At 39.9% G+C, this 25,446-nt stretch overlaps 1 protein-coding gene across 7 annotated transcripts in view; it reads right to left on the bottom strand.

Annotated features, from left to right (window-relative positions):
• The window catches only part of LLGL2 (LLGL scribble cell polarity complex component 2), a 68,033-nt gene that overhangs the window by 38,066 nt on the left and 4,521 nt on the right, over positions 1–25,446 (bottom strand). For 4 of the 7 annotated variants that reach the window (XM_088133333.1, XM_088133329.1, XM_088133335.1 and 1 more), the window contains exons 2-4: positions 16,987–17,090; positions 8,197–8,294; positions 3,470–3,551 (exon numbers count right to left, since the gene is read on the bottom strand). In XM_088133333.1, the coding sequence (XP_087989459.1) occupies positions 3,470–3,551; positions 8,197–8,294; positions 16,987–17,061 (255 nt within the window). In that variant the 5' untranslated portion in view covers positions 17,062–17,090. Of the gene's footprint in view, positions 1–3,469; positions 3,552–8,196; positions 8,295–16,986; positions 17,091–23,971; positions 24,050–24,964; positions 25,014–25,446 lie in introns of those variants that run through there. The other 3 variants (XM_088133331.1, XM_088133332.1, XM_088133334.1) reach the window with 2 other exon arrangements.

Below are 25,446 nucleotides of genomic sequence, written 5' to 3'. Positions count from 1 at the left end.
AACTGGCCAGAACAGGGAGTTACTTTCAACTCGAATGAATAATGTACAATGACTGAATCACACAAATCAAAAGAACCTGAATTTATTCGTTAGTTCTAATTAAGAGTGTGCCTCTTTGTTCATGAATTTGTTCACCAAAGTGTGCCTTCTCCAACTGTATTTTCTGTACTACTGTCTGTGCTTGGAAGCACTTCCTTAATCCACCTCCACTTTAATAAATCTATTATTGCATTACCATAAACTTTTACTCTGCCTGATGCTCTCAAACCTGCTCCAGTAATATTCCATTTCTTTTATTTCCTTAAGAGTCTGTCCATCGAGTCTAAGGACTCCAAATCATTTCTGGACTTTTCATAGTACTTAAGTATCGGTGTTAAAAAAGAGTAAGAACTTACACCAGTTGTGTTTGAGGTCTCTGAACCCAAAGTTACCTGAGCTACCTGCTTCCAGGGTAAATCTTACCTAGCTGATAATCTGAATTCCTGATGTTTGAATTAAACACACACCTTTTTTTGAAGTGAGTGTTTTCTTCACTCTTTGCATTCTTTGGATATGAGTTAATTCTTAAAAGTGGTGCCTCACAGTATATGTTAAAGCGCAACCCTAACCAATGTTTAGATTTAAAATCAAGTATTTTGATCACCAAATTGACACTCAGCAGAACATACCAATTTTCCTGTAGGTACTTCCTGATGAAGCACTGGAACTAGTCCCAAATTTGCCAACACAAATGGAATACTAAAATACTTCAAATCGCAAGACCCTTTTCCTTATATGAAAGGGCCCTTCATCTAAAAGTTACGCTCAGTTTCAAAAAAAAGAAAGCAATACGCTAAGGCAGTGTTGTCCAAACTTGGTCACTTTAAGATGAGTGGACCAACTCCCAGAATTCCCCAGCCAGCCATGCTGGCTGGGGAATTCTGGGAGCTGAAGTCCATTCATCTTAAAATGGCCAAGTTTGGACAACACTGCTCTAAGGCAAATTACACAATGTATGTAGCTGTAACAGACAACTGCTCTTTGCTTCCTCTTTTTATTCCTAAGTACGTACATGAAGCTCCAGTGCCGCACAGGACCACTGGCAGAAAATATTTAAGAGTACTGTGCAGCAAAACAGATTCAAAGGGGAAAAGGGGATTTGAGGTGTGTGTAGACACACTACTGGCAATTTTTTAATGAAGCAATCTAATGAAAAGAAGTGTTTGATTTAAAAAGTTGCAGCGCATGTAGCCATGCACATTCTGAATCACCCTCCTCCTCTGAATCCAGATCAGTGCATAGCCCTAGTATTTAAGTCTTTTTAAATATTTAGCTCTTGCCTTCCAAAATCTGCCATTCTCCAAACACACAGGTTAAAAAAAGATAACTCTCATTTGCACTAATGGGTTGCTTTTTATTAAAAAAAACAAAAAACCCTGCAGGAAGTTTCAGGCTGCAAGTTACTGGGGAAAATGTTTACATCATTTCCCTTCTCCCACAAACTCATGGTCCCAATCCAAAGAAGGGTCCCATACATTTAGAGTAAATAAAGAAAGAGGGTGGCACTCTTTCCATTTAACTATACATCTGATATACAGGTAGCCCTCAGTTAATGACGGTAATTGAGACTGGAATTTCTGTCACAAACTATGTGGTGATAAAGTGTGACGCCACATGACCACATCGCTTAGCGATAGCAATCCCAGCAGTCCCCGCTGCTGTTGTTAAATGAACCCCACGGTCATTAGGCAAGGATCCACCCCGATCCAAGCATTCCTGGCTTGGTTCCTCCTAGCTCTGAGCCCCAGTAAGGTAAGGAACTGCCTATCTCCCCATCTCTGCCCTTTCGGCTGCCCACCTACCTGCTGCCACCAGCTGCTCAGTTCTGCCCATGGCTGCACACCACTACTGTACCAGCCTGGGCCTTCTTTCATGCCGGTGAAACCAGGGCTTCTCTCATGCCCCTTCCAGAGCCTCCATTCATGCCCCGCCCAGATCATTCTTTCACAAAAGAAGCCTGGCATGTGAATGAAGTCCCCAACTGTGCCAGTGCAAAAGAAGGACCCAGAAGCTGGGGCCTTCTTTCACACACCAGGCTTCTTTTGCGAAGGTCTTGGGCAGGGTATGAAGAGAGGCCCTGGATAGGGTGAGAGAGAAGCCCTGGCTGCGCCAGTGTGAAAGAAGGCAATGTGAAACTGCAGTGTGCACTGGTACACTACTGGCGTGCGGTGCAGTGGGCAGGGCCAGGCGATGGAGGGAGCTGGTGGCAGTAGTTAGGCAGGCAGCCAAAAGAGGTCATAAATGCAGGTTGGCCTGAGTGGGCCCGAATTCTGTTCACGTGACTTTGGGGGCACTGCAACGGTCGTAACTTTGAATGATCACCGAATGGATGTTATGCAAGGTTTATCTGTATACCATACTATACATTTTAATGTATTGCTCAGATTGACATAGAAATGCTCCACCAGCTGAGCAAATTTAACAGGCAGCGTGTTCAATCTACTGTAGCACTCTATCACATTCAAGAACATACTTGCTGTTGTGTAAGTTCAAGTCTACAAAAGTTTAGGCCACCATAAAAGCATTAATCTTAAAAGGGTGTCATAAGACACTGAATTGTGCAGGGCAGTTTTTGGGAGGTAGCAGTCACATTCCATTTTATTTGATTTCCCTTTTCTGTTTGGGCAATTATGGGATAGGGACAACAGCCTAAATTATCTTCAGGATGGCACAAATGGAACTAAAAGGAGGCAGGATAGTTTATGATTCTCAAAGCCTTCCTCTCAATGAGTGCATCATGCAGTGTTTGGTCTGGTCAGAAAACTGGCAACAAAATGCCTAAGGACAAGACCACAAAGCTGGAATAGTCCCTCTAACCCACTGTTTCCCAACCCTGGCAACTTTAAGATATGTGGACTTCAACTCCCAGAATTCCCTAGGCAGCATACTGGCTGGAGAATTCTGGGAGTTGAAGTCCACACATCTTAAAGTTGCTAAGGTTGAGCAACTGCTCTAACAAGTTCTGCTGGAACCAGACAATGGAAGTGGGATCCAAAACCAGAGTCTTCCTTTAAATTAGTATGTTGGGATTGGGAAAAGGGGAACTGGAAATAAAATGATATTCAGGTCACAAACACTTCAGGAGTCATACTGAGTTACCAGCTACATCAGTGTTATAGTGGGTTACATTAAAACACTTTCATTTGGATACTGAATAATTATATAAAAATTTAGCTCCTTTGCAATTCCATCTCTGGGCTCCAAATGTGATTCCTCTTCTTAAGAAGCTGCTTTCCAGCTCACTTAGCAAAATTATCAGCATTTTTCAATATAATTCAGACACTATACATCTGTTTATCATGAAATTGTTATTAGGTTTCTTGTGTTTTACTATAACTAGCAGCAAAATCTATCTCACTACTAAAATCCATATAGGCTCAGAAGCTTATCTGTCAAGGAAGCCAGATTTGGTTACATCAATTTTACTCACCTGTTCAGGAATGAAATGTATCTGCATAACAGTGTTGGTCTCTTCATGCAAGCCCATGAACTCCACTCCTGGAGCACCATAACTGAACTACTATTGAGGTCAATAGCACTGAAGTAGATACTTATTACAACTTTGATGGACATGTTGCATGAGCCGATTAATTCTACTTTAGGGTAATTGTGATCCATCTAACTAGAATTAGGCTGATGACACTTCTTCTAATAACATTTTTATATGCCTAAAATAGTTGAGGACTATTTCCATTAATCTGAAGAGAATAAAGCAGAAATATAGCAATTTATTCTTTGATTTATATGAGGAGATCCCCAAATAAAGTATCCTGCACTCTGGAGGAAAGATGGGTTATAAACCTAACAAATACACTAAAATGAAGAGGAAAGCTTTTTCAAAGCCTTCCCTGATACTTGCTAATAGGTTCTTTGTTTTTAAGATCTAAATTTTTGAGGGGCTTGACCATGTGCTTATGCACCATTTTTAGAATTGAGCAGGATGGAATGACTGAAACCTGTTTATTCCCAGGGAGGCTCTTGTTTAAACCCATAAACCCAGGTACACAGATGATCCAATTCTTACACACAAAAGTTTTCCCAAAGGGAAACCTATTAAAATGACAATCATGTGGAAAAGCATTTAGATGCTCAGCCATTCACTTTCTCCACTCTTCCACATTTAACTGGCTTTCATGCCTCAGGAATCAGGATTCTATTTTTATATATACTGTATTGCGACTAAATGAAAGAGAAGCAATTTTAAAGCACTCTCTTTCTTAGTCCAATATTTTTGAATCTCCAAACAGGAATTGCCACTTTCCATTAGACATGAGAAACTAGCTTAACATGGCACAACACAAACTCCTAGTACCCCACGCTAAAGTGATCGGGTTATCCTGGTTCAAGCCTTATCACCATTTCAAAGACAGGCAACTTAAAGCAAGGTAGCATTTTTCAATCCTACTCCCCCAACCCATTTTGCAATGCAGAGATAACCTTATTGCTATTCATGTTCACAATTATACTTTATATCATGAGGAAGAGCAAGGCCAACAAGTATACTATTTGCTTTGAGTTCTGATCCTACCCACCTTAGCCCATTGGAAAGGAAAGTGTGAATGGAACTGGGAAATCTGTTCTACGATTTAGGAAGAGCAAATATCCAAAGTGGGTTATTACTGTTATAGTCTAATACAGATAACATGCAGAAAATGGTTTGAATTAAGCGCTATCTACACACCAAGAATTAGGGCTGTTCAGTGCTTCAGATTAAAGTTTTTAAAAGTGCTTCGGGGCACATGGGGTCCTGCTACCATAGAGTGCCTGGAAAAGGTGCGGCTGCTTTAAGGAATTATAGACAAATACTACATTTGGGCTCCATAGCATCTTTGGCCCCTTCATGGATCACTGCCTTGTCGTGGCGAAGGGGCTTGCGTAACTCAGTGAAGCCATGAGCTATACCGTGCAGGGCCACCCAAGACGGACAGGTCATGACAGAGAGTTCTGACAAAATGTGGTCCACTGGAGAAGGAAATGGCAACCCACTCCAGTATCCTTGCCAAGAAAACCCCATGGACAATGTTAAAAGGCTAAAAGATATGACGCCGGAAGATGAGCCCCTCAGGTCGGAAGGTGTCCAATATGCTACTGGGGAAGAGCGGAGGGCATTTCCAAGTAGCTCCAGAAAGAGTGAAGCGGCTGGGCCAAAGCCGAAAGGACGTTCAGCTGTGGATGTATCTGGAAGCGAAAAGAAGGTCCGATGCTGTAAAGAACAATATTGTATAGGTACCTGGAATGTAAGATCTATGAACCAAGGCAAGCTGGATGTGGTCAAACATGAGATGACAAGATTGAACGTCGACATCTTGGGAATCAGCGAACTGAAATGGACGGGAATGGGTGAATTTAATTCGGGTGACCATTATATCTACTACTGTGGGCAAGAAACCCTTAGAAGAAATGGAGTTGCACTCATAGTGAATAAGAGAGTGGGAAAGGCAGTAATGGGGTACAACCTCAAAAACGACAGAATGATCTCAGTGCGTATCCAAGGCAAACCATTCAATATCACAGTCATCCAAGTCTATGCCCCAACCACTGATGCTGAAGAAGCTGAAGTTGATCGCTTCTATGAAGACCTACAACACCTTCTAGAACTAGCACCAAAAAAAGATGTCCTTTTCATCATAGGGGATTGGAATGCTAAAGTAGGAAGTCAAGGAGTAATCGGAATAACAGGCAAATTTGGCCTTGGAGTACAAAATGAAGCAGGGCAAAGGCTAATAGAGTTCTGTCAAGAGAACAAGCTAGTCATAGCAAACACTCTTTTCCAACAACACAAGAGACGACTCTACACATGGACATCACCAGATGGTCAATACCGAAACCAGATTGATTATATACTTTGCAGCCAAAGATGGAGAAGCTCTATACAGACAGCAAAAACAAGACCAGGAGCTGACTGTGGCTCAGATCATGAGCTTCTTACTGCAAAATTTAGGCTTAAATTGAAGAATGTAGGGAAAACCACTAGACCACTCAGGTATGACTTAGATCATATGCCTTGTGAGTACACAGTGAAGGTGATGAATAGATTTAGAGGATTAGATTTGGTAGACAGAGTGCCTGAAGAACTATGGACGGAGGTCCGTAACATTGTACAGGAGGCAGCAACTAAAACCATCCCAAAGAAAAAGAAATGCAAGAAAGCAAAATGGCTGTCTGATGAGGCTTTACAAATAGCTGTGGAAAGAAGGAATGCGAAAAGCAAGGGTGAAAGGGAAAGATATAAGCAACTGAATGCAGATTTCCAGAGAATAGCAAGGAGAGATAAGAAGGCCTTCTTAAATGAACAATGCAAAGAAATTGAGGAAAACAATAGAATGGGGAAGACTAGAGATCTCTACAAGAAAATTGGAGATATGAAAGGAACGTTTAGTGCAAAGATGGGCATGATAAAGGACAAAAAAGGCAGGGACCTAACAGAAGCAGAAGAGATTAAGAAGAGGTGGCAAGAATACACAGAAGAACTATACAAGAAAGATCTTAATGTCCCTGATGTCCACGCTGGTGTGATCACTGACCTTGAGCCAGACATCCTAGAGAGTGAAGTCAAGTGGGCCTTAGGAAGCATTGTTAACAACAAAGCTAGCGGAGATGACAGTATTCCAGCTGAGTTATTTAAAATACTAAAAGATGATGGTGTTAAAGTGCTGCACTCAATATGCCAGCAAGTTTGGAAAACGCAACAGTGGCCACGGGATTGGAAAAGGTCAGTTTACGTTCCAATTCCAAAGAAGGGCAACGCCAAAGAATGCTCAAACTATCACACAATTGCACTCATTTCACATGCTAGCAAGGTTATGCTCAAAATCCTACAAGCTAGGCTTCAGCAATACATGAACCGAGAACTACCGGATGTACAAGCTGGGTTTCGAAGAGGCAGAGGAACTAGAGATCAAATCGCCAACATTCGCTGGATCATGGAGAAAGCACGAGAGTTCCAGAAAAATATCTACTTCTGCTTCATTGACTATGCAAAAGCCTTTGATTGTGTGGATCACAACAAACTGTGGCAAATTCTTAAAGAGATGGGAGTACCAGACCACCTTACCTGTCTCCTGAGAAATCTGTATGCGGGCCAAGAAGCAACAGTTAGAACCGGTCATGGAACAACCGATTGGTTCAAAATAGGGAAAGGTGTACGACAAGGCTGTATACTGTCACCCTGCTTATTTAACCTATATGCAGAGTACATCATGAGAAATGCCAGGCTGGAAGAATCACAAGCCGGAATTAAGATTGCAGGGAGAATCATCAACAACCTCAGATATGCGGACGATACCACCCTAATGGCAGAAAGTGAAGAAGAACTAAAGAGCCTCTTGATGAGGGTGAAAGAGGAGAGTGCAAAAGCTGGCTTGAAACTCAACATTAAAAAAACTAAGATCATGGCATCTGGACCCATCAATTCCTGGCAAATAGAAGGGGTAGAAATGGAAGCAGTAACAGACTTCATTTATTTGGGCTCCAAGATCACCGCAGACGGAGACTGCAGCCATGAAATTAAAAGACGCTTGCTCCTTGGGAGGAAAGCTATGGCAAGCCTAGATAGCATATTAAAAAGCAGAGACGTCACCTTGCCGACAAAGATCCGCATAGTCAAAGCTATGGTTTTTCCAGTAGTAATGTATGGCTGTGAGAGCTGGACCATAAAAAAGGCCGAGCGCCGAAGAATTGATGCCTTTGAACTGTGGTGCTGGAGAAGACTCTTGAGAGTCCCCTGGACTGCTAGGAGGTCAAACCAGTCAATCTTAAAGGAAATCAACCCTGATTGCTCATTGGAAGGATCGATAATGAAGCTCAAGCTCAGATATTTTGGCCACCTAATGCGAAGAGAGATCTCTTTGGAGAAGACCCTGATGCTGGGAAAGATTGAAGGCAAAAGGAGAAGAGGACGGCAGAGGATGAGATGGTTAGATAGCATCACTGAAGCAATGAGCATGAAACTGAGCAAACTCAGGGAGGCAGTGAAGGACAGGAAGGCCTGGCGCAATATGGTTCATGGGGTCACAAAGAGTCGGACACGACTTAACGACTAAACAACAGCATCTTTGGGGATTCTAGTCTAAAGCATTATGTCTACCAGGTGTGCAGTTGACCTACTTTCTCCCCTAACACTGATTAGAAAGCAGAAGTAAACAATTGAAAGGATACATTTTGATGGCTCCTGCCCGGGTTCCAATAGCCATGAGGCGGAGGGAAGCGCTGTAGCCCAGGGCACTTGGCTGATGAGGAAATCCATGTTCAACAGTCTGATGGAAAAGGAAAAGATGAACAAACAATATGCATCATACACAGAAGACAGAAAGCTGCATTTCATAGTCAAGCATATATAGTGAATTTACATAAGAGCAAATAATTTCATCGTAACTAGTTTCTGGATTCAAGCAATTTAATATTGAAATAAAGTACTTCTTCAGACAAGTTTTACAGAGCCAGAGGTCTGCCTTAATCACTCTAAGGCCATTATGGACGAACTCCCTGTAGAACAAGATCTCAGAAACATGGTTTAAAATCCTTTTAAAATATTGATAGCATAAAGTCTACCCCATTCATCCACCCCAGACCAGGCATGAGTAAGATTAGTCTTGAGAACCTTTGAGGTATTTCCAGAACTTCCATTTTTAACTTGTTAATGTCAATTTTAACAAATTATTTTCTATGTGAAAGAAAAACATGATTTTCTACAATGGAGACATGGCATCCTGCCCAGCATTGCCTTTACTGTATAAATATATTAGGCCACAAAAACATGTATCCTATTGTTTTATATAGCCAGACCTTTAGTCTATATAGGTATTGCTAACCTAAACAACAGCATTCCAGAAGTACAGGCAGAACAATTTCAGAAGCAAAGCACGTAAGCACAATGTGTAGGGAAAGAGTATATAACCTGGCTTACACATTGCTCTAATCCAGTTTCCTCTATCCACAGACTAAACAAGCCACAAGGATTGTATTAACACAACACCTAAGCCATCAAGCATGGTTTACCAGCCAGAGGTTGGAATAATTTTTTTAAAAAACTGGATATGCACAAACCATATAAAACATTATTTTTTCTTTCACCTTTACAAAAATCAGTGATTCTTCAAGCATAGATATGTATGTGTTAAGGGAAAACAGAAGTGCTGCTGTTTGCAATGTTGAAAATACCGTCTGACCCTTCTTCCATCCATTTGCACCTCTCTGCTTAGGAGCAAATACATGAGTATGGTGAAAGATTTTTAGAATAAGGGTTTAAATCAAATTCCATTATGGCCAAGGTGCCGAGAACTTTTGGGAACAGTATTTCTGTACTATGAAAGTATGCAATAATGCTGTTTGGTTGACAGCGTCATCAACATTAATAATCTGGAAAAATTACAGACTGCAGAACTATTTATTATAATGATTACCATAAGGCATAAAAAGATGGGCTCAGCAGATAATCTTGCTGAAAGAGAAGATTATGTCTTTTTGACCTTAAATGCCAGAAACCTTGCAGTAATGAAGAACTGACACAACTGACAAAATTTATAAAGTTCAGCCTCAAGTCAGATGGTCACACTTCTGGTTTCATAAGAACCTAAAACTACAGCCTGATCAGCATTCTCTAAATTTACTTTTTCCAAAATATGAATGTAACCACGACTGTGCAGAATAAAACTATTCTCTGCTGTCACATGTCATGGAGCCAATCCCCTACATCCGTGTATACAGAATTAGTATCTGCAGGTAGAAAAGGTTTCCAGGTGAGCTGAAGCACCAGTGGGTACCATTTCAAGGGCTTTTCTCCAAACAGGATACATAGGGCAAAACAGAAAGCTAAGTTGTCCTATCATGACAGCATCCTTCAGGAATCACTTACTCTCAAGAATTGGGAATAGCCAATAGCCAAGAATAGCCAGTTTGGTCTGGTGATGAAGGCATCAGGCTAGAAACCTGGAGACTGAGAATTCTAGTCCTGCCTTAGGCACAAAGGCCAGCTGGATGACTTTGGACTACTCACTCTCTCTCAGTCCAACTCACCTCACAGGGTTGTTGTGGGGAAAATAGGAGGAGGAAGGAGTATTAAATACGTTCACCGCCTTGAGTTACTTATAAAACTAATAATAATGGTGGGATTTAAGAAATCAAAAAAAAAAATTAGCTGTCTGAAAAGAGGCAGGCAAAAGACCTGTGTGTATACATAGACATATATAAGTGTCTCTCCAGGATGCCTAACTCTTTGTGAACTGCCATGATCGCAGAATAGCTGCCCTTCTCTGTTCAAGAGCATGTGCTCAGTTTTCTCTAACCTTATTGAATTTCCGTGTCTATTTTACCAGGTGGTCAGGCACACTGTTAGCACCAGCCATAGCACCCATCACCATCCTCATTGCAAAGAAGGCCTCTGAGCCCCAACCACGGCCCAGGAGGATTATGAGACGGGATGGCAGAAGGCTGGAGCTGCATCCTGTGCCAGGCCTGCTAGGAAAAACATAAAAAGAGCTTGTGTGGGCACCATGGTACATTTATACACAGCCTAATAGAAAGTCTGGATTTAAATTAAAACATTCGGTTTGGATTTTTTTTTAAAAAAAGGTTTAACGTAGAAAACACCCGGGATGTCCTCATCCTTCACTGAGAGATGAAACTGCTTCCACCTGCCTCCTGCTAGAACAGACACTTAGCTTGAACTCACACTTAGCTAGACCAACTGTACAGGATGGCAGAAATGAAAGGGAACTTTTCCTGGCTTACGTTATAAGACAGAGCATTACTAAGCTATATATACACTTAAAGCAGCAACACCTCAGTCCTGATTACATATTGCAAATACCGTTACAGAGCTTTAGAAAACAAGGTGACTTGTTTGGTCACCTTTGTATTCTCCACCTCTCTTTATCTTTTTGTATTCTGTCTAAGAGATCATCATCCCTGGCTGAAAACCAACAAACTTTAATCTTATAAGCATTATACAATGGAAACAAAGAAAATAAAAAGCTTATGAATATTATCACAGCAATTCCTTCAACTACTCTGCTACTCTGAATTCAATTAACATTGCTCAGCATTTACTATCTGCAAAAGTACACCTGCTTTAAGCCTCAGATTTCGGCGGGGGGGAAGCATTTTAAACAATGTGCTGAGTCCACACTGCCTCTTACACAAGTGGAAAGAAGCTTTCAAGAGATTTTATTTCCACTGATTTTACCAGCCTGAACAGCACACATTGTCTGAGAGTCTACCCAACCCCTGGGAAAACCTATTTAACTGTGCAGGAGAGGGCAACTTTGTTTACTTGTAGTGCTCTGTTTTCAGTTTAATCACAGTTAGCTACATTATACAGCTCTCCAGCTCTTCATAGCACCACCACCATAGCCACTGATAAATGAGATTTATTTGGGCGTAAAAGCAAAAATATTCAGATTTTTAAAAATGACTAAGAAGGTTGCACCTTATAACATGAAATACCAATAGAGGAGAGAAGCAGGTATACCTGGAGTGGGTGTGGAGGGAAAAAACAATGAAACAGCCATGGAAAGCAGACACACATACATACAGAAGGCAAGCAACAGCAAACTTAGTTTTGCTGACTGAGCTATCAAGCTGATTTTTATTTAGGGAAAGTATAGTTTATCCTCAGAACATGGAACTCCATCTCTGGGTATCTGGCACGGGAGGGGCCGCTTTCAGACAACTGAAAAGATTGGCAGAGCTGTTTCGCCCAAGTCTCAGCCCAAACTGGTAACAATCGTCTTATCACCACGAGGGAAACAAGCTGCTTTCTGATTCTGCCCTTAGAAACCTAAGCAGCAGTCGATCAAATCTTGGCAACCGCTTAGCCACCACACAAGCCTATGTTTACAACCATTAGCAGGGCAGGCTGAAAGACATACCAACGTAAAGAACCCCACTCAGGTATGAACCAAGTGGAATGCTTCCAGTTAGGTAAAACACAGGTGAAACCAGCCCGTCAGGCAGCCGAACTTGGCTGATCAGCTAACTTCACAACTGAGACATGCCTGGCCCTGCAGAGTTGTACAACATGCCATGCTAAGAAGAGGGAATTAAATTTCACACTGGGCTGCTCTTTGGTCTAGCAGAGAATTTCTGCAAGATGGAACCACAGGTGTTCTCAGAATCCCCAAGCGGTTCCCGCTATTAGGTAGCGACAGCTGCTTGTGTTGCCGGGATACGTGTACTTAAACATGAACAAGGCACTCTCTGGCCAGCCGAGAAATATAGCCTCTTCCCGCCCGCAGACCACATGCTGCAACAACACCATAGAGATACCGTAGTAAAAGGATAATCTCTCTCAGTTGCGTATTTGCTTTTGGCCTCGCCTGAGGGGAATGCCTGAGTGAACAGATCAATGTTCCATTGTTTTAAAGACATGCCTGACCATAACATGGACAGACTTAAAAAGGAGAAAATCAAGCGACAAATTGTGGAAAAGCACTCCAAATAAAAACAAACTATAAGACAGTAAATAAGAACTATAAGAATCTTATTTACATTTAGAACTCAATTAGAACAATTAGAACTCAACTGTTGCTATAGTCTTACATTTGTTTCACTTTCATTTGGAGGCAGATTAGATTATTTCAAGGAGGAAAATGCTTTAATAAAGCTAGAGATATGCAAAACATCTGGACTTGTAATAGTTTGAGCTTGAAAGCTCAGCTGTCCTAAATTCAAAGTTGACTGTTCTGACAATTCTATAGCTATTGCAGAATAAAACAGCTCCGGGTGGAATTTGAAATGGGTCTTTTTGAGCTTGGGAGAGGCAGGACTATTTCAAGTGCTCAACAATTCTAGATTAACCAGACCAATGTTTTTCAAATGTGCAATGCTTTGCATATCCTTAAATTAAAAACTGGAGTGAAACTAGCTAATTAGGAAGAGCTGCCACAGGGTGTGCCTGTCAATAGCTGTGGCATTTGGGGAATCAGTCAGTGGACCCCACCCCACAGACCCCTTGTCTATATACTTGAAAGTCACTCCCCTAGACTTCTTATTTATGATGCAGCTTTTCAGTATTCAGGGAGGAAAACACTTTCATTTAGACTAAGAACACAAATATCTAATTTTTACATACCGAAAATACAAATGGGACCTATGGTTTAGACACAGTCTTCCAAGCAAACAGGAATCCCAAATTGAATATTCCCAGCAGCTTTGAGATTTTGTTCACTGGCCAAAAGCAGAATACTCACAACACTAAGGAGAAAGACTGGATGAGCTGGTTTGCTTTGGGTGACCCTTAAACCAAAGTCTGACCTGTAGGCATTGTGTGTTTGCAGTTAAGAATACTTACATCTAACTGAAGTAGTTTGAAATAAAAATTGGGATGCCGCGTGGCCTCTGGAAATGAAAAACTGACGTGTAGAAGCTGCAAACAATCTGACATTTTAGCACCATTTCTTTTTTTTAAAAAGAATTTATGTTCAGCCACTTTTAAGATGTATATCTAAAGCAAAGCAAGGAGATGAAGCAGCTAGATCTCACTAAGTTAATGCTAAACAGAGAAGCGGGGCAGGCCCTCCAGGAACCCAGAGGCTGAGGAGGCAGCAGCAGCAGCAAGGGGTAGAGGAATACAGTGGCATCTTCATCTCAGCCATGCTGTGCAGGGCAGGCAGAGATGGTGGAGGGAGATAGGTGGGTGTCCTGCCTGAGCTGCCCTCCAGGGTGGGGGCAGCTGAGAACCCCACAGGGTCCCCCCTCCAAGGCTGCACCTGCCACTGCCTGCGCGCAGTGGAGCTGGGGCTGCTGCTGGCCATGCTGGTATTTGGCTCTGCAAAGCCTGATCTGCACGCAGAGAGATAGGTGGGTGGGGGGAGTTGAAACATATGCAGTTCGCACAGGACGAGAACACAGAGCGGGACACTCCAATGGTTGTAAATGCGGGCTGGTCGCCAAGTGCCTGAATTTTGATCATGTGACCGCAGGAAGGCTGTGATGGTCGTTAAGTGCAAGAACTGGTCATAAGTTCATTTTTTCAGCAACACTGTAACTTTGAATGGTCACTGAACAAAGGGACATAACCCGAGGACTACCTGTAGGATCCAGGAGCCATGCGTCCTCAGTGGTGGAAGCTGCTCTTTCAAATGATCTTCTCCCAACAGGGCTTTAGGGAGGCCATTAAGGTTTAGCTCTTTCCCAAAGCCTTTGGGCCAGAATGAGTAGAGTCTCCATTCTTAGGAGTCATCATGGATTCATTCATGTTTACCATTTATGTTTACTATTTATTTGGTTTTAATGATATGTTTGTTTTGTACTGTCAGTTTGATTTTCTTTTTTTCTTTTGCACACTGCCCAGATTCAAACTATTTCAGTTGGGCGGCCATCTAAATATTTTAAATAAATAACCAGATACATCGATAGATTCATGTTACATTGTGGTTACCTAGTGAGTAAACAATGAGTTCAACTGATAGTTAAATTTCTGTAGCACATTTAAGTATTCAAAGGTTTTCCATGCACCATCTATTACATTGTATAAAATACAGCAGGAAATCTTTTCGTGGCCCTTCAAAGCAATAAAAGTAATATATAGTTAAGGAGAATTTCCATGTAAAATAGGTATGTCAAACCTTGCAGAGACTATAGCTCACTTAAAATTGCACAAATCATGCCACCCAAAACCAATATTTTGGTATCCAATTTCAATCTTGGTGCAATCTTAGGGGTCTTTGAGGGCCACAAAAATGGGCTCAGGCTGCACGCAGTGCGGGGTTCCTAGACTCCCCACTCTAGTGGAGGACAAAGTCTATATTATGCTATTATATAGACTAGTAAATATTTAACAATGCAGTTGAGTCTAATACTGCAAAAGTTGATCTTAACTTTAAAATTATATTCCAGAATGTAGCTGTATTATCAACGATTCTTTACTTCGTGGACACTCTTGAGGAGAGACTTCCCAGGTTGAGTACACGTAGTAAACTTTTAGTTTTATTTTTAATGTTTTTAAATGAATCACCACATCAACAAATCTGGCTGCTTTGTGAAATTTGTACAGCAGGCATAATTCTTTTCTGCACTGGGCCAATCCACTACAAATCACACTAATCACAAGCTAGACATGTAAAATGTAAGTTAAAAATACTGCCATTTCATGATTTAAGCAAGAGAGAGAGAAGGGTCAGGGATAGATACTTCCTACACTCCAGTTTATATTTAGTAAATGAAACTTAAGTGTGTAAACCAACTGCAACATGAGAATCTGGATATCTGAATCTGGGTATCCAAACAATATTTTGAAATGGGATTGTTTTTGTGGCTTATGTTTAACATGGAATTCCATGCATGAACAATCTGCAATTCTCCAGTTCACTATGAAGAAACATGGCACATTCTTCCAGTGCAGAAATGCCTTATTGTTCCTAAAGCTGAATGACCTCAAGGTCAGAATGGAAGCTCTAAGGATGCCTCCTTCAAATAGTGCTTCCAGATACTGTGGTTTACAAATCTATTTTCCCAGTTAAACAGCTGACTGTCCTCTGAGTGGGAATGATAGGAACTGAAATCTGTCTGGAGTCCAGCAGGATAGGGAAGACTAGCATAGATTACTTGTGCTTCTTACAACTGACTTTTGAATAGCACTGCTTAGTTATAAACATCTTGAGAGGTAAAACACTGAAGCTATTCCAGTACTCCCCAGCATCTGCAAAAGGTGTGCTAATCTATCTTAAAGTTTCCAAAGAGGGCTGCCCACAATTCAATACAGTAAATCAAGCCCTATTTCCTTTCCCTCAGTTTGCTAATATATCTGCTGTCGCTCATGACTATCAAGACAGAGAAAGTGCCATGTTTACAGATCTACAAAAACATTAAGAATTGGCAGAATGTGTGAACATCACAAAAACACTCTAGTTTTTACTTCTTCCAAATACAGGTAGTCCTCGCTTAGCAACCACAATTGGGACTGGCAACTCCGTCGCTAAGCACTGCAGTCGCTAAGTGAAACATCACATGACCATGACTTACAATATTATTTCCGCCTTCTCTATTTTAAACTGCTAGTCACCAGCCAGTTGCGAAGCACACAAATGGTAATTACTTGACTGCAAGATGCTACAACAGTCATAAGCGTGCACCAGCTGCTAAGTGCCCAAATGGTGATCACATGACCATGGGATGCTGCGATGGTCATAAATGTGAAGACTGGTTGCAAAGCTAATTTTTTACACTGTTGTAACTTTGAATTGACATTAAATGAGGCAGTCAATAAGCGAGGACTTCCTGTAGTCCACTGTACTGTTTGTGATGTTGAATTAAAAGCAGTTTTTGAAATGTAGAGAAATTTATCTTCAGTTAATAAAAATCTATTTAGAGTTACTGTGGTTTAACACAGTATTAGCTTTGCAGATTTTTAACTAAATAATTAGCAGCATACCAACTGCTTTCGTTTTTTAAAATAAAATCTAACACTCCTCCCACTTTCACTGAAGGAGTGCATACAAGCTTGTGAATTGTACACTGCCCTTTGCTTGTTTATTTAAAAACAGTACTATACCCAAACCAGAATAGCTGCCATATGCCTCCACAGAGAGAACATATTGCCAAAGAAGAAAAAAGACCTCCTGTCTTAAAAATTATAAATGAAAATTTGAGTTCTAAATGGCCATCTGGAAATCAGGAAACAATCTGCAAGCTTAAGACATTAATATATCAAAAATCTGTTGTCTCAGTGGCAATATAAGTCCGGCACAAGATGATGGATGATTCATTAAATTTTTACACCACAGACTCCCAACAATTCTGGGAGGTTTATCAGATACTTTTGTGTTTCATACTATATTCCAAACCAAAAAATAAGTATGATTATGGGCAAACTGCATTCAGCAAAGTCAGAAGGTTAAGCAGTCCCTTACCTTCCATCCCTCAATTCACCTGAACCAGCAATGGGATGTGAAATGTGGAAAGGTTATGTACTTGTTTCCTCTTAGATCCTATTCAAGCCCCACAACATACCTTGTTAAATTGGAAAAGGTCACGCTTGAGCCTCTCTCGTACAGTATCATGTCCAGGCCTCAAAAATCTTCTCATTCTCCTCTTTAATCACGAGGCACCAAAAGCTGTGGAGAAAGAAAAGTACCCATAAGGACACTTGGATATTAGCTGTATATAGTGTACTTAGACACAAATACAATTGAAAGTTCCAATAGAAGAGAATATATGTAGCTCAGGGTTGAACTCTGGAGTTCTTGCTGCTCTTTGAGTTTGGTTGTTTGCTTCCAATCGTTTCATTACCCAATTAAGTAACATCATCAGTGCAAGTGAGCATAGGCAGCAAACCCCCATACTCACTCGCGCTACTGTTGTTACTTAGTTAGGTAATGAAATGTTTGCAAGCAAACAACCAAGCTCAGAGAGCACCAAGAACTCCACAGAATTGAAAGTAGGTATCTTGCCCCTTTAGAGTAACATAAAAAAGGAGATTATACAGTGGTACCTCGGGTCACGAACTTAATTCGTTCCGTGACTCTGGTCGCGACCCGAATCAAATTTTCCCATAAGGTTCAATGTAAATATGGTTAATCCGTTCTGACCCCTACGAATTTGGTCACCAACCAATTTTGGTCATGACCTGAATCAAATTTTCCCATAAGGTTCAATGTAAATATGGTTAATCCATTCTGAACCATATCTATTTTTCTTTTTAAACCACAAAAATATGACACAAAGTACACTACAGTACAGTATGAAGAGAGAGAACACTAACCTTGCTTGAGGCGTGGAGGATAGGAAGGTGGGTGGGGAGGTGGTTATTGTTTGGAGGGAGAGTCCCCCTCCCTACAGGAAGCCACGACCACGTGTGTCAGCAGGGAAAATGGCCACGGATCCTGTTCGTCACCCGATGCAGAGTTCGCGAACGGAAGCAAAATTTTGCGAACAGTGCTGTTCGTGACCCAAATTGGTCGTGAATAGAAGCATTCATGACCCGAGGTACCACTGTACTTCACATCAGAGGATAGGTAAGAGACTCCAGCAGATTATTGCTATGAATCTAGCTTTAAAGGCTCTTCAGTATCTCAGAATGGTTATTAGTACCAACTAATATCTCCTGCCACAGCAAACTCAAGTTTACTGAATATGGGAGAAGGGAAAATAGGGAACTTAGCCTTCCATTAAGCATAACAGAGGTATCTCCAGTTATTCATTAATTAAACACACATAGTAAAATAATGTTACATGTGTAAGTACAGGTAGTCCTTAATGACTGCTTTTTTAGCAACCAAAGTTACTACAGTGCTAAAAAAGTGACTTATGACCAGTACCTGAAGTTATGACTGTTGCAGTGCCCCTGCGGTCACGTGATTGCAATTCAGGTGCTTGGCAATCAGCTCGCACTTACAACAGTTGTAGCATCCTGGGTCATATGATCACCATTTGCGACCTTCCCAGCTGGCTTCCAGCAAGCAAAATCAGTGGGGAACCACATGATTCATTTAACAACATGATTCACTTAATTGCAGTCATTCACTTAACGACCGTCACAAAAAAGTTCATAAAATCAGGTCTGGTCACATGATTCACTTAACCACCACTTCGTTACCTAAATTCCAGTTCCAGTTGTGGTTGTTAAGGACTACCTGTGTATGTTTTATATGCTATGTTAATTATTATGAGGACATTTCTTCCTTGTTCATATAATCATTACCCAGCACTATAATCTAAAATATGCTCAAGAATCCAATTTAAAGGATTGAGAATATATCATCCTGCTTTAGCATTTCTTTATTAAAACTGATTTATTGCAAATATTTCTAGATACTTAAAAACTTAAAACTTCCACGTCCTTATAGGTATCTTCTAATATGATATTTTACTATAAGCCATTTGGGGCTGGAATGGTTAAAGCAGCACATAAGCGCCTGAAATAAATATTGTGGGTGTTGATGCGTGCACATACACCACCTGATTTTTAAAGGCCTAGGGATGTACCATATCAAATATGCCATAAGACCATAACCAATACATTTCTTTTACCTGATTCTAATTACCAGGAGAATAGCTTTAAAAATTGTTCCCAGCCAAACAGATCATTTAAAAGAGCAACCATTATTTCAGGAAAAAACAGGGCAAAACAAATGGGTCTTCAAAGGATACGTATGTTAGTCAAGTTGGCATACTTCAAACAACTACCCAAGCTATTGGATACCCATCAAACTGACTGGTCTCCCTAAAGGCTATACAAGCTGGGGATATAAGATTATTTTAATATGATGGCAGGCTCCAGTGGAGAAAGGTGGTCCTCCAGGTAACCTGTTTGGGGAGTAGGATTGAATTAGGCTCAGAGATGGCAACCAATGCAATACTGGCATAACACACCTCAATTGACTTTAGAATTGCATAACATCTGGATAATGCTGACACAGCCCAGGCCTCTTCTATGAGAGCCTGTTAACACCGCCTGTAGAGCAGACCCTCCAAGAAAGATCTGAATCCACAATACCATCATTTCTAAGTGTTATATCAATCAAGTAAATCAAAAGGATAACATGCTTAACCGCATATTCAAGTTTTGGAAAGATCCATCAGAACAGATGCATTCCTTCATCTATTCCTCAACATAAGTCATATCAGCATAGCCAAAGCTATTTACACGTGGAAAACAGGCCTGAAACCAGATTGCATGCCAATCTTTTCACAACTATTTTTATCCCCTTAATGGGCATTGTGCTAAGGATGTCCTATATTGAGTTGAAAATGACACAGAAGGCATGATCATAATGCAGACTGGATAAGGGCAGGATTTCCTCATTTGGAGAAATTTGAAATTAATAATTTATATGTATTACTTTACATGTAATAAACGGAAATTACTATTACATACTGCAATTCACTACTAAGGCTTAAATCATTTTAATCTGCTTGTCATATAAAAAATGGTAGAAAATATACAGGGTTTTTTGGGCAAGGAAACACCAAATTTAGGCTGTATGGACAAAGAGGACCTACAGACATAGTTTATAGGTTGTCTACACCTGGCCTAGAAACCTTAAGTGAAATTCTGCTCCAACAGAAGGATTTAAGTTCTACTAAAATTATGTTTTAATGTTGAAGAGAAACAAGTAGAAAGCAAGGTTTATCTTAAATGAGATGTTGAAGACAATGCATAAAAAGACATGCAAGTCCAAACAATTCCAAATATTTAAATACAAGGAAATAAATAATGGTGAAATGCATGGATTTGCATTTTGTTTACAGCTAGTCAGCCAACAATGTCCAACCTTCCTTTAAGAATATAAAGTAACAAAATCTGGAATACAGGCTGGTTAATAATTTTTATGAAAGCACAGAAATGAAACCTTTGCTCAGAAAAAGGCAAAGCAATAAATGGTATTGCAACACCATACGGTATTTATATCTCTCCATACAGAATGTTCAGTATCTCTACAAAAGCTACTAAAATATGATCTAAATAGAAAATGAAATAATTTGAGTCAGTGCAATTTAGAATCCAGAGTCCAGTTGCCTTCATTTGTAAAAAGTTGAGGAAATTTTATGACCACGAAGGAAGCCCAATTTAGAAGGAGAAGGCTGAGAAATTAAAGGATACCACCTTAAACATCAGATGTGCAGGCACATTTAAAGGAGGAATATAGTAGCAGGAGCAAAGGCAAGAAACATGCCATGGATTGAACAAAAAAAAATCCTTAAGCCACACATCTGTGTATATCTGACAAACAGCTTCTCCGTTCAGAGAGGTTTTGCATTCAGAATAAAGTTGTTGCATAATATCTCACTGTTAATCCCTGACATAACTGTAGCATGATGCTTGAACTATCTGTAGTTCATCTGGGATTCTCAATTCTTCAATGAATATAGAAAGGGCCCTATTTAGAGCAAGCAGTGAGACAAAAGTTAGGCCTTATTTTGCAGTCTGCTACTGCCTCCGCTTCACCCTATCAAATACAGCTCTACAGTGGTACCTTGGGATACGAACTTAATGCATTCCGTGACTCTGGGCGTATTCTGAGTTGGTTGTAACCCAACGCAAATTTACCCATAGGGTTCAATGTAAATCCGGTTAATCCGTTCCGCCCTCCAAATTTGGTCGCACCCCGAAGCAAATTTTCCCATAAGGTTCAATGTAATTACCATTAATCCGTTCTGGCCTCCGCGGACCACGCGTCAGGGGCGGGAGAATGGCCGGGCGCGGCGCAGCAGGAGAAAGGCCGGGCACAGTGTGAGAACAGCCGGGCGCGGCGGGAGAACGGCCGGGCGCTGCGGGGCGGGAGAACGGCCACAGACCACATGTCAGGGGCGGAAAAATTGCCGCGGACGTGTCAGGGCGGAAAAATGACCGTACCCCGAGGCGGAGTTCACACATCGAGGTAAATTTTTGCGGCCGGAGCTGGTCGTAACCTGAAAAGTTCGTTAGTAGAGGTGTTCATTTCCCAAGGTACCACTGTATTTTTTTTTTTTTTGGCCTGACCTGGATACTCTTCAGACATGTTGGACATCAACTCTTACAGGGGCGCTGATGGGAATTATGGGAATTGAAGCCAACCCCCCCCCCAAAAAAATAGCGCCAAAACACTGACTGTATCCAACGTATGTTTATCATAGAAATCATTCTGATTTCTTTCAAGCTGCATGCCTGCTCTTTGGGTTGCAGTATCTAGTGCATCTATAATCAAAAGGATTTGGTTTTAAATGATAAACTTATAAAACTAAGATCTTCAGGTAACGCATCTGCACTGAGTATAACTCTTCCATGACACAGTCTTTCAAAAAATATCTCCCATATCAGATCATGTGAGAACACATGCTTTTCTGCCAAGAAATAAATGAGACCATAGCCTGCGATCACAGGGAAAGCTGTAGAATTTCTGCAAACCTATCTCAGTTTCTATATGAATGTCTATGTTGGTCTTTTGCAGCAAACAAATGAGGAGTGCTACAAGATTATAATATATCATTTGTTTTGGATTTAAGACATATTTTTAAGAACGTTAAAGGCAGATTATTAACATTGCAGCATTAGTACTTTTCCATAAGATCTTGAGTACAAATAAACTATACAGAACAGACTCAAATATTAATATTCCTCATTTCCACAAGAAGGGTTTAGTTTAACATTAGTAACTACTCACAGACCAGACTGCCATATTAATCATGGAGCTATTTACAAGAATTAGAAAATGTATTCTGGGTTGCCTCAGTTTAAAATTGTTGGACTGCGGGAAATACCGTAGCAGCCACAGATTGTCATTACTTTATGCTTATGTAAACAAGTGGGCTCATCTCCCTGCATTCCAATCAGTAATGAGGTCATCACCATTTGTCATGTCATAAACTCATAAAGGAATAGTTTGATTTAGTAGTTCACCTAAACAATTGTCACCACTACACAAGAGTAAAGGGACAAAATGAGAGACCTGGCAATATCAGTGCATTTCTACAGCTAACTAAACTGATTTGTTCTCCAAATCTAAGAAAAGCATTAGACAGCTTGTATAAGAATGTTCTAGGATTAAGTTAATGTTTGAGAAGCTAATCTAGCTTTGCACCAAGTGGAGGGGTCTTCCACTTTAGCAAACTATTTATATGCATTAATCTTTGTATTATTGTATAGTCTTCTAAAGTTCAATTTGAACTTTAACTAACTTGAGCATATATCTATCTCAAGGTGTTCTAGTAACTTGATGGGATGAGGAGGCCCTTTAATTACAATAAATAGAAACAAGTGGGAAGGGCAGCGCCCAACTCTTTACCAAGCACAAAAAGTAAAAAAAAAAAAAAAAAGGCGGAACCACAGTGAGTAGCTCATAAAGATGTTGTTTGAACAAGTTACCTTTGCCCTTCATTATGAATAAGTAACAGAAAGGCTTTCTAAAGTTATTAAATCCAGCGCATAACAAAATGTCCTGGTTCAGTCCTGAGCACATTTCCCTTAAAAGCAGGACCCATAAATTTATACAGATGAAACAGGATGTGTTTCGATTTAATTTGATTTATACAGAGAGCACTACTCTTGTACACAGGGCACACATTTCTCTCTGCAATAAAATACCCACAAGACTAAGAAGATTACAGTCATCCAGACTGCTCCTCCTTTTAAGTATTATTGTGGGAGAGAAACAGTGACACTTCAAAAGCATTCTTACACTAATTCTTTACTCCTGAGAGCAATGCCCTTTGAATTCAATTTGGCTTTATCTTATCTCCCCAGTTTGCATTTGGTTTTATACATAACAGAGCAATTAACAGCATGTGTTCTAATTCTTGCAGTGGTGCAAATACTTTTTTTTTTTTTTGAGTAGAGATACACCTAACTGATAGAGGGGCTATGCATAACTGAGCCAACTCCCAAATTCACAACCAGAAGCATACTAAGGACAAACATTATTATTGAATGAAGTTAAGAGTTGCTCTTCAGTCTTTCAAAGCAGCTTAATGGTAAGAAGAGACATAATATGACAACCAATTGGTTAGAGGAAAACAGAAGAAAAAAGCCTTCTATAAAATCAACACAGGACTAAAAGCTAAATATAAAAATTAAAGGGAGAACTAAGTAATGTTACAAAGCTTAAGTAAATTTAAAAAAAAATCTTCACCGGGCATTAAACTTGGTTCAGGGTTAAGCTGTACTCAGGAGCACACCAGCTTCCCCTGCCTGACTTCCTCCAAATATATATTACTGTATATATTACTGTATTATCCATATATATATATATATATATATATATATATATACACACACACACACATATATATATAATACAGTATTATATATATTACCGTATTACCCAGTATAATAATATACTGTAATACATATTATACTGAACATATACTACGCTGTATATACTGGATATATACTGTAATATATTACTGTATTATCCTCCAAATATAGATTACTGTAGACTACTATGCCTGTAAAACCAGATGTGAGAAATGAGAATTATAGCCTACTGTATCTAGAGGAAAACACATTAAGAAGACTGACCTATATCCAAGGTGTTATTTTTCGGTGCTAAACACTGGACGGTAGGGAGACGGCACTCCTCTGACGAAGAACACAGTACTTGGGAAATGGTTGAAGTACATAGTCCTTGAGGTGCAGACCTGTAGCAGCTTAATAACTACAGTATGCAATTATGGTAATACAGGCCTGTTTTCTGAATTAGGGCACAATATATAGCTTCTCCGCAGGGATTTAACTTATATTGAAGCAAAGTTTAGTAACTTCCAGCTGACAAATGTTTGATGCCATTTGAAAAGAGACACAAGCTGCATAATTAAGGCAGCGCTCTCTCAGTCTTCACCTCTGCCTGCACTTAACCTTCCCAGATACAAATCACGCAAGAGAAAGCTGATATGAATGTTATTTTAAGAGTCAATCATCTTGTCTGCAATTATAGGACTAAAGTACATTTCTATTTAGCTTCTGAAAGCTTTGTTCCAAGTTCTCAGTTACATATTTATGTGTAACTAAAAGCTCAGACTTAAATAGTGTAACAGATTTTATGAAGTATCAAAACCTGAAGAAAATTAATATATACTATTTAGACACAGTATAAATTTAAGACAATCATAAGTAGAATGCAAAACAGGACATCACACTTATTTGAAACCATGGAAAGATTTTAGAACTTCTAATATAGTTTTCTGAAAAGTTTATGTCTTTATGCAGATTTCAGTATGCTTTCCAAAATGTGCTTCCATTTTAAGCGTGTGATTGCCTGAAAAATCATGTTAAAAAATCAACATACTCTATTCCTCTTCAGCACCAAATATTAGAGCTCCAAATGTAACTGATAATTACTATTTAGCAGGTATGGGTGTGTGAATTCATATCTTCTTCACAATTATAGAGAATCAAGACAAATTACTAGGAAATAAATAGTAGCAAATTTTTGAAATTTACTTCTGAGTAAGCAGATTAGGATTTTGAAAGACCAAAGATTCACACATGCACACCCCCTGCCACAATACATACCAGGAAGTATCTCTGTAATATATGCATAAACCAGTTTTTCTGGATCACACTTAAAAAAAAAAAAGAAGAAAGAATCACCTAAGTTTCACAAACTATTAGCCTGAATTCAAATTATTCATATAACTACAAAACACTGAAATGCATAGTCATCCAAATATGCACAGAATATTAATTTAACATATGAAGCTTTACAGTGAAATTGTGATTTGAGAACCCAATTCCTTAGGACTAACAAACCCCAAAATATGTTTTTACATGGTATTTATATAGCCTATTAAAATAGAGACTTAATTCCCTTAAAATTTCTAAAGTAACCGAACAGAAATTATACAGCAAATAGTTAAGTCCAGACAAAAAAAAGCAGAACCAGCTGACTGGTAGTCAAAAATCAGAATGATCAACATAATAAGGCTGAAAACATACTAAAGCCCAAGATTCAGTATGACACCAGAAGTAAAATATTAAGTGTTGCACTAATTCAG

Source organism: Python bivittatus, unplaced genomic scaffold (genome assembly GCF_059951505.1).
Source record: "Python bivittatus isolate LINGU-HERP-01145 unplaced genomic scaffold, Pbiv_v1 ctg000080_np1212, whole genome shotgun sequence".
Classification (NCBI taxonomy): domain Eukaryota; kingdom Metazoa; phylum Chordata; class Lepidosauria; order Squamata; family Pythonidae; genus Python; species Python bivittatus.
Note: the sequence above shows the minus strand (reverse complement) of the source record. Positions and strands in the feature narration are given on the sequence as shown.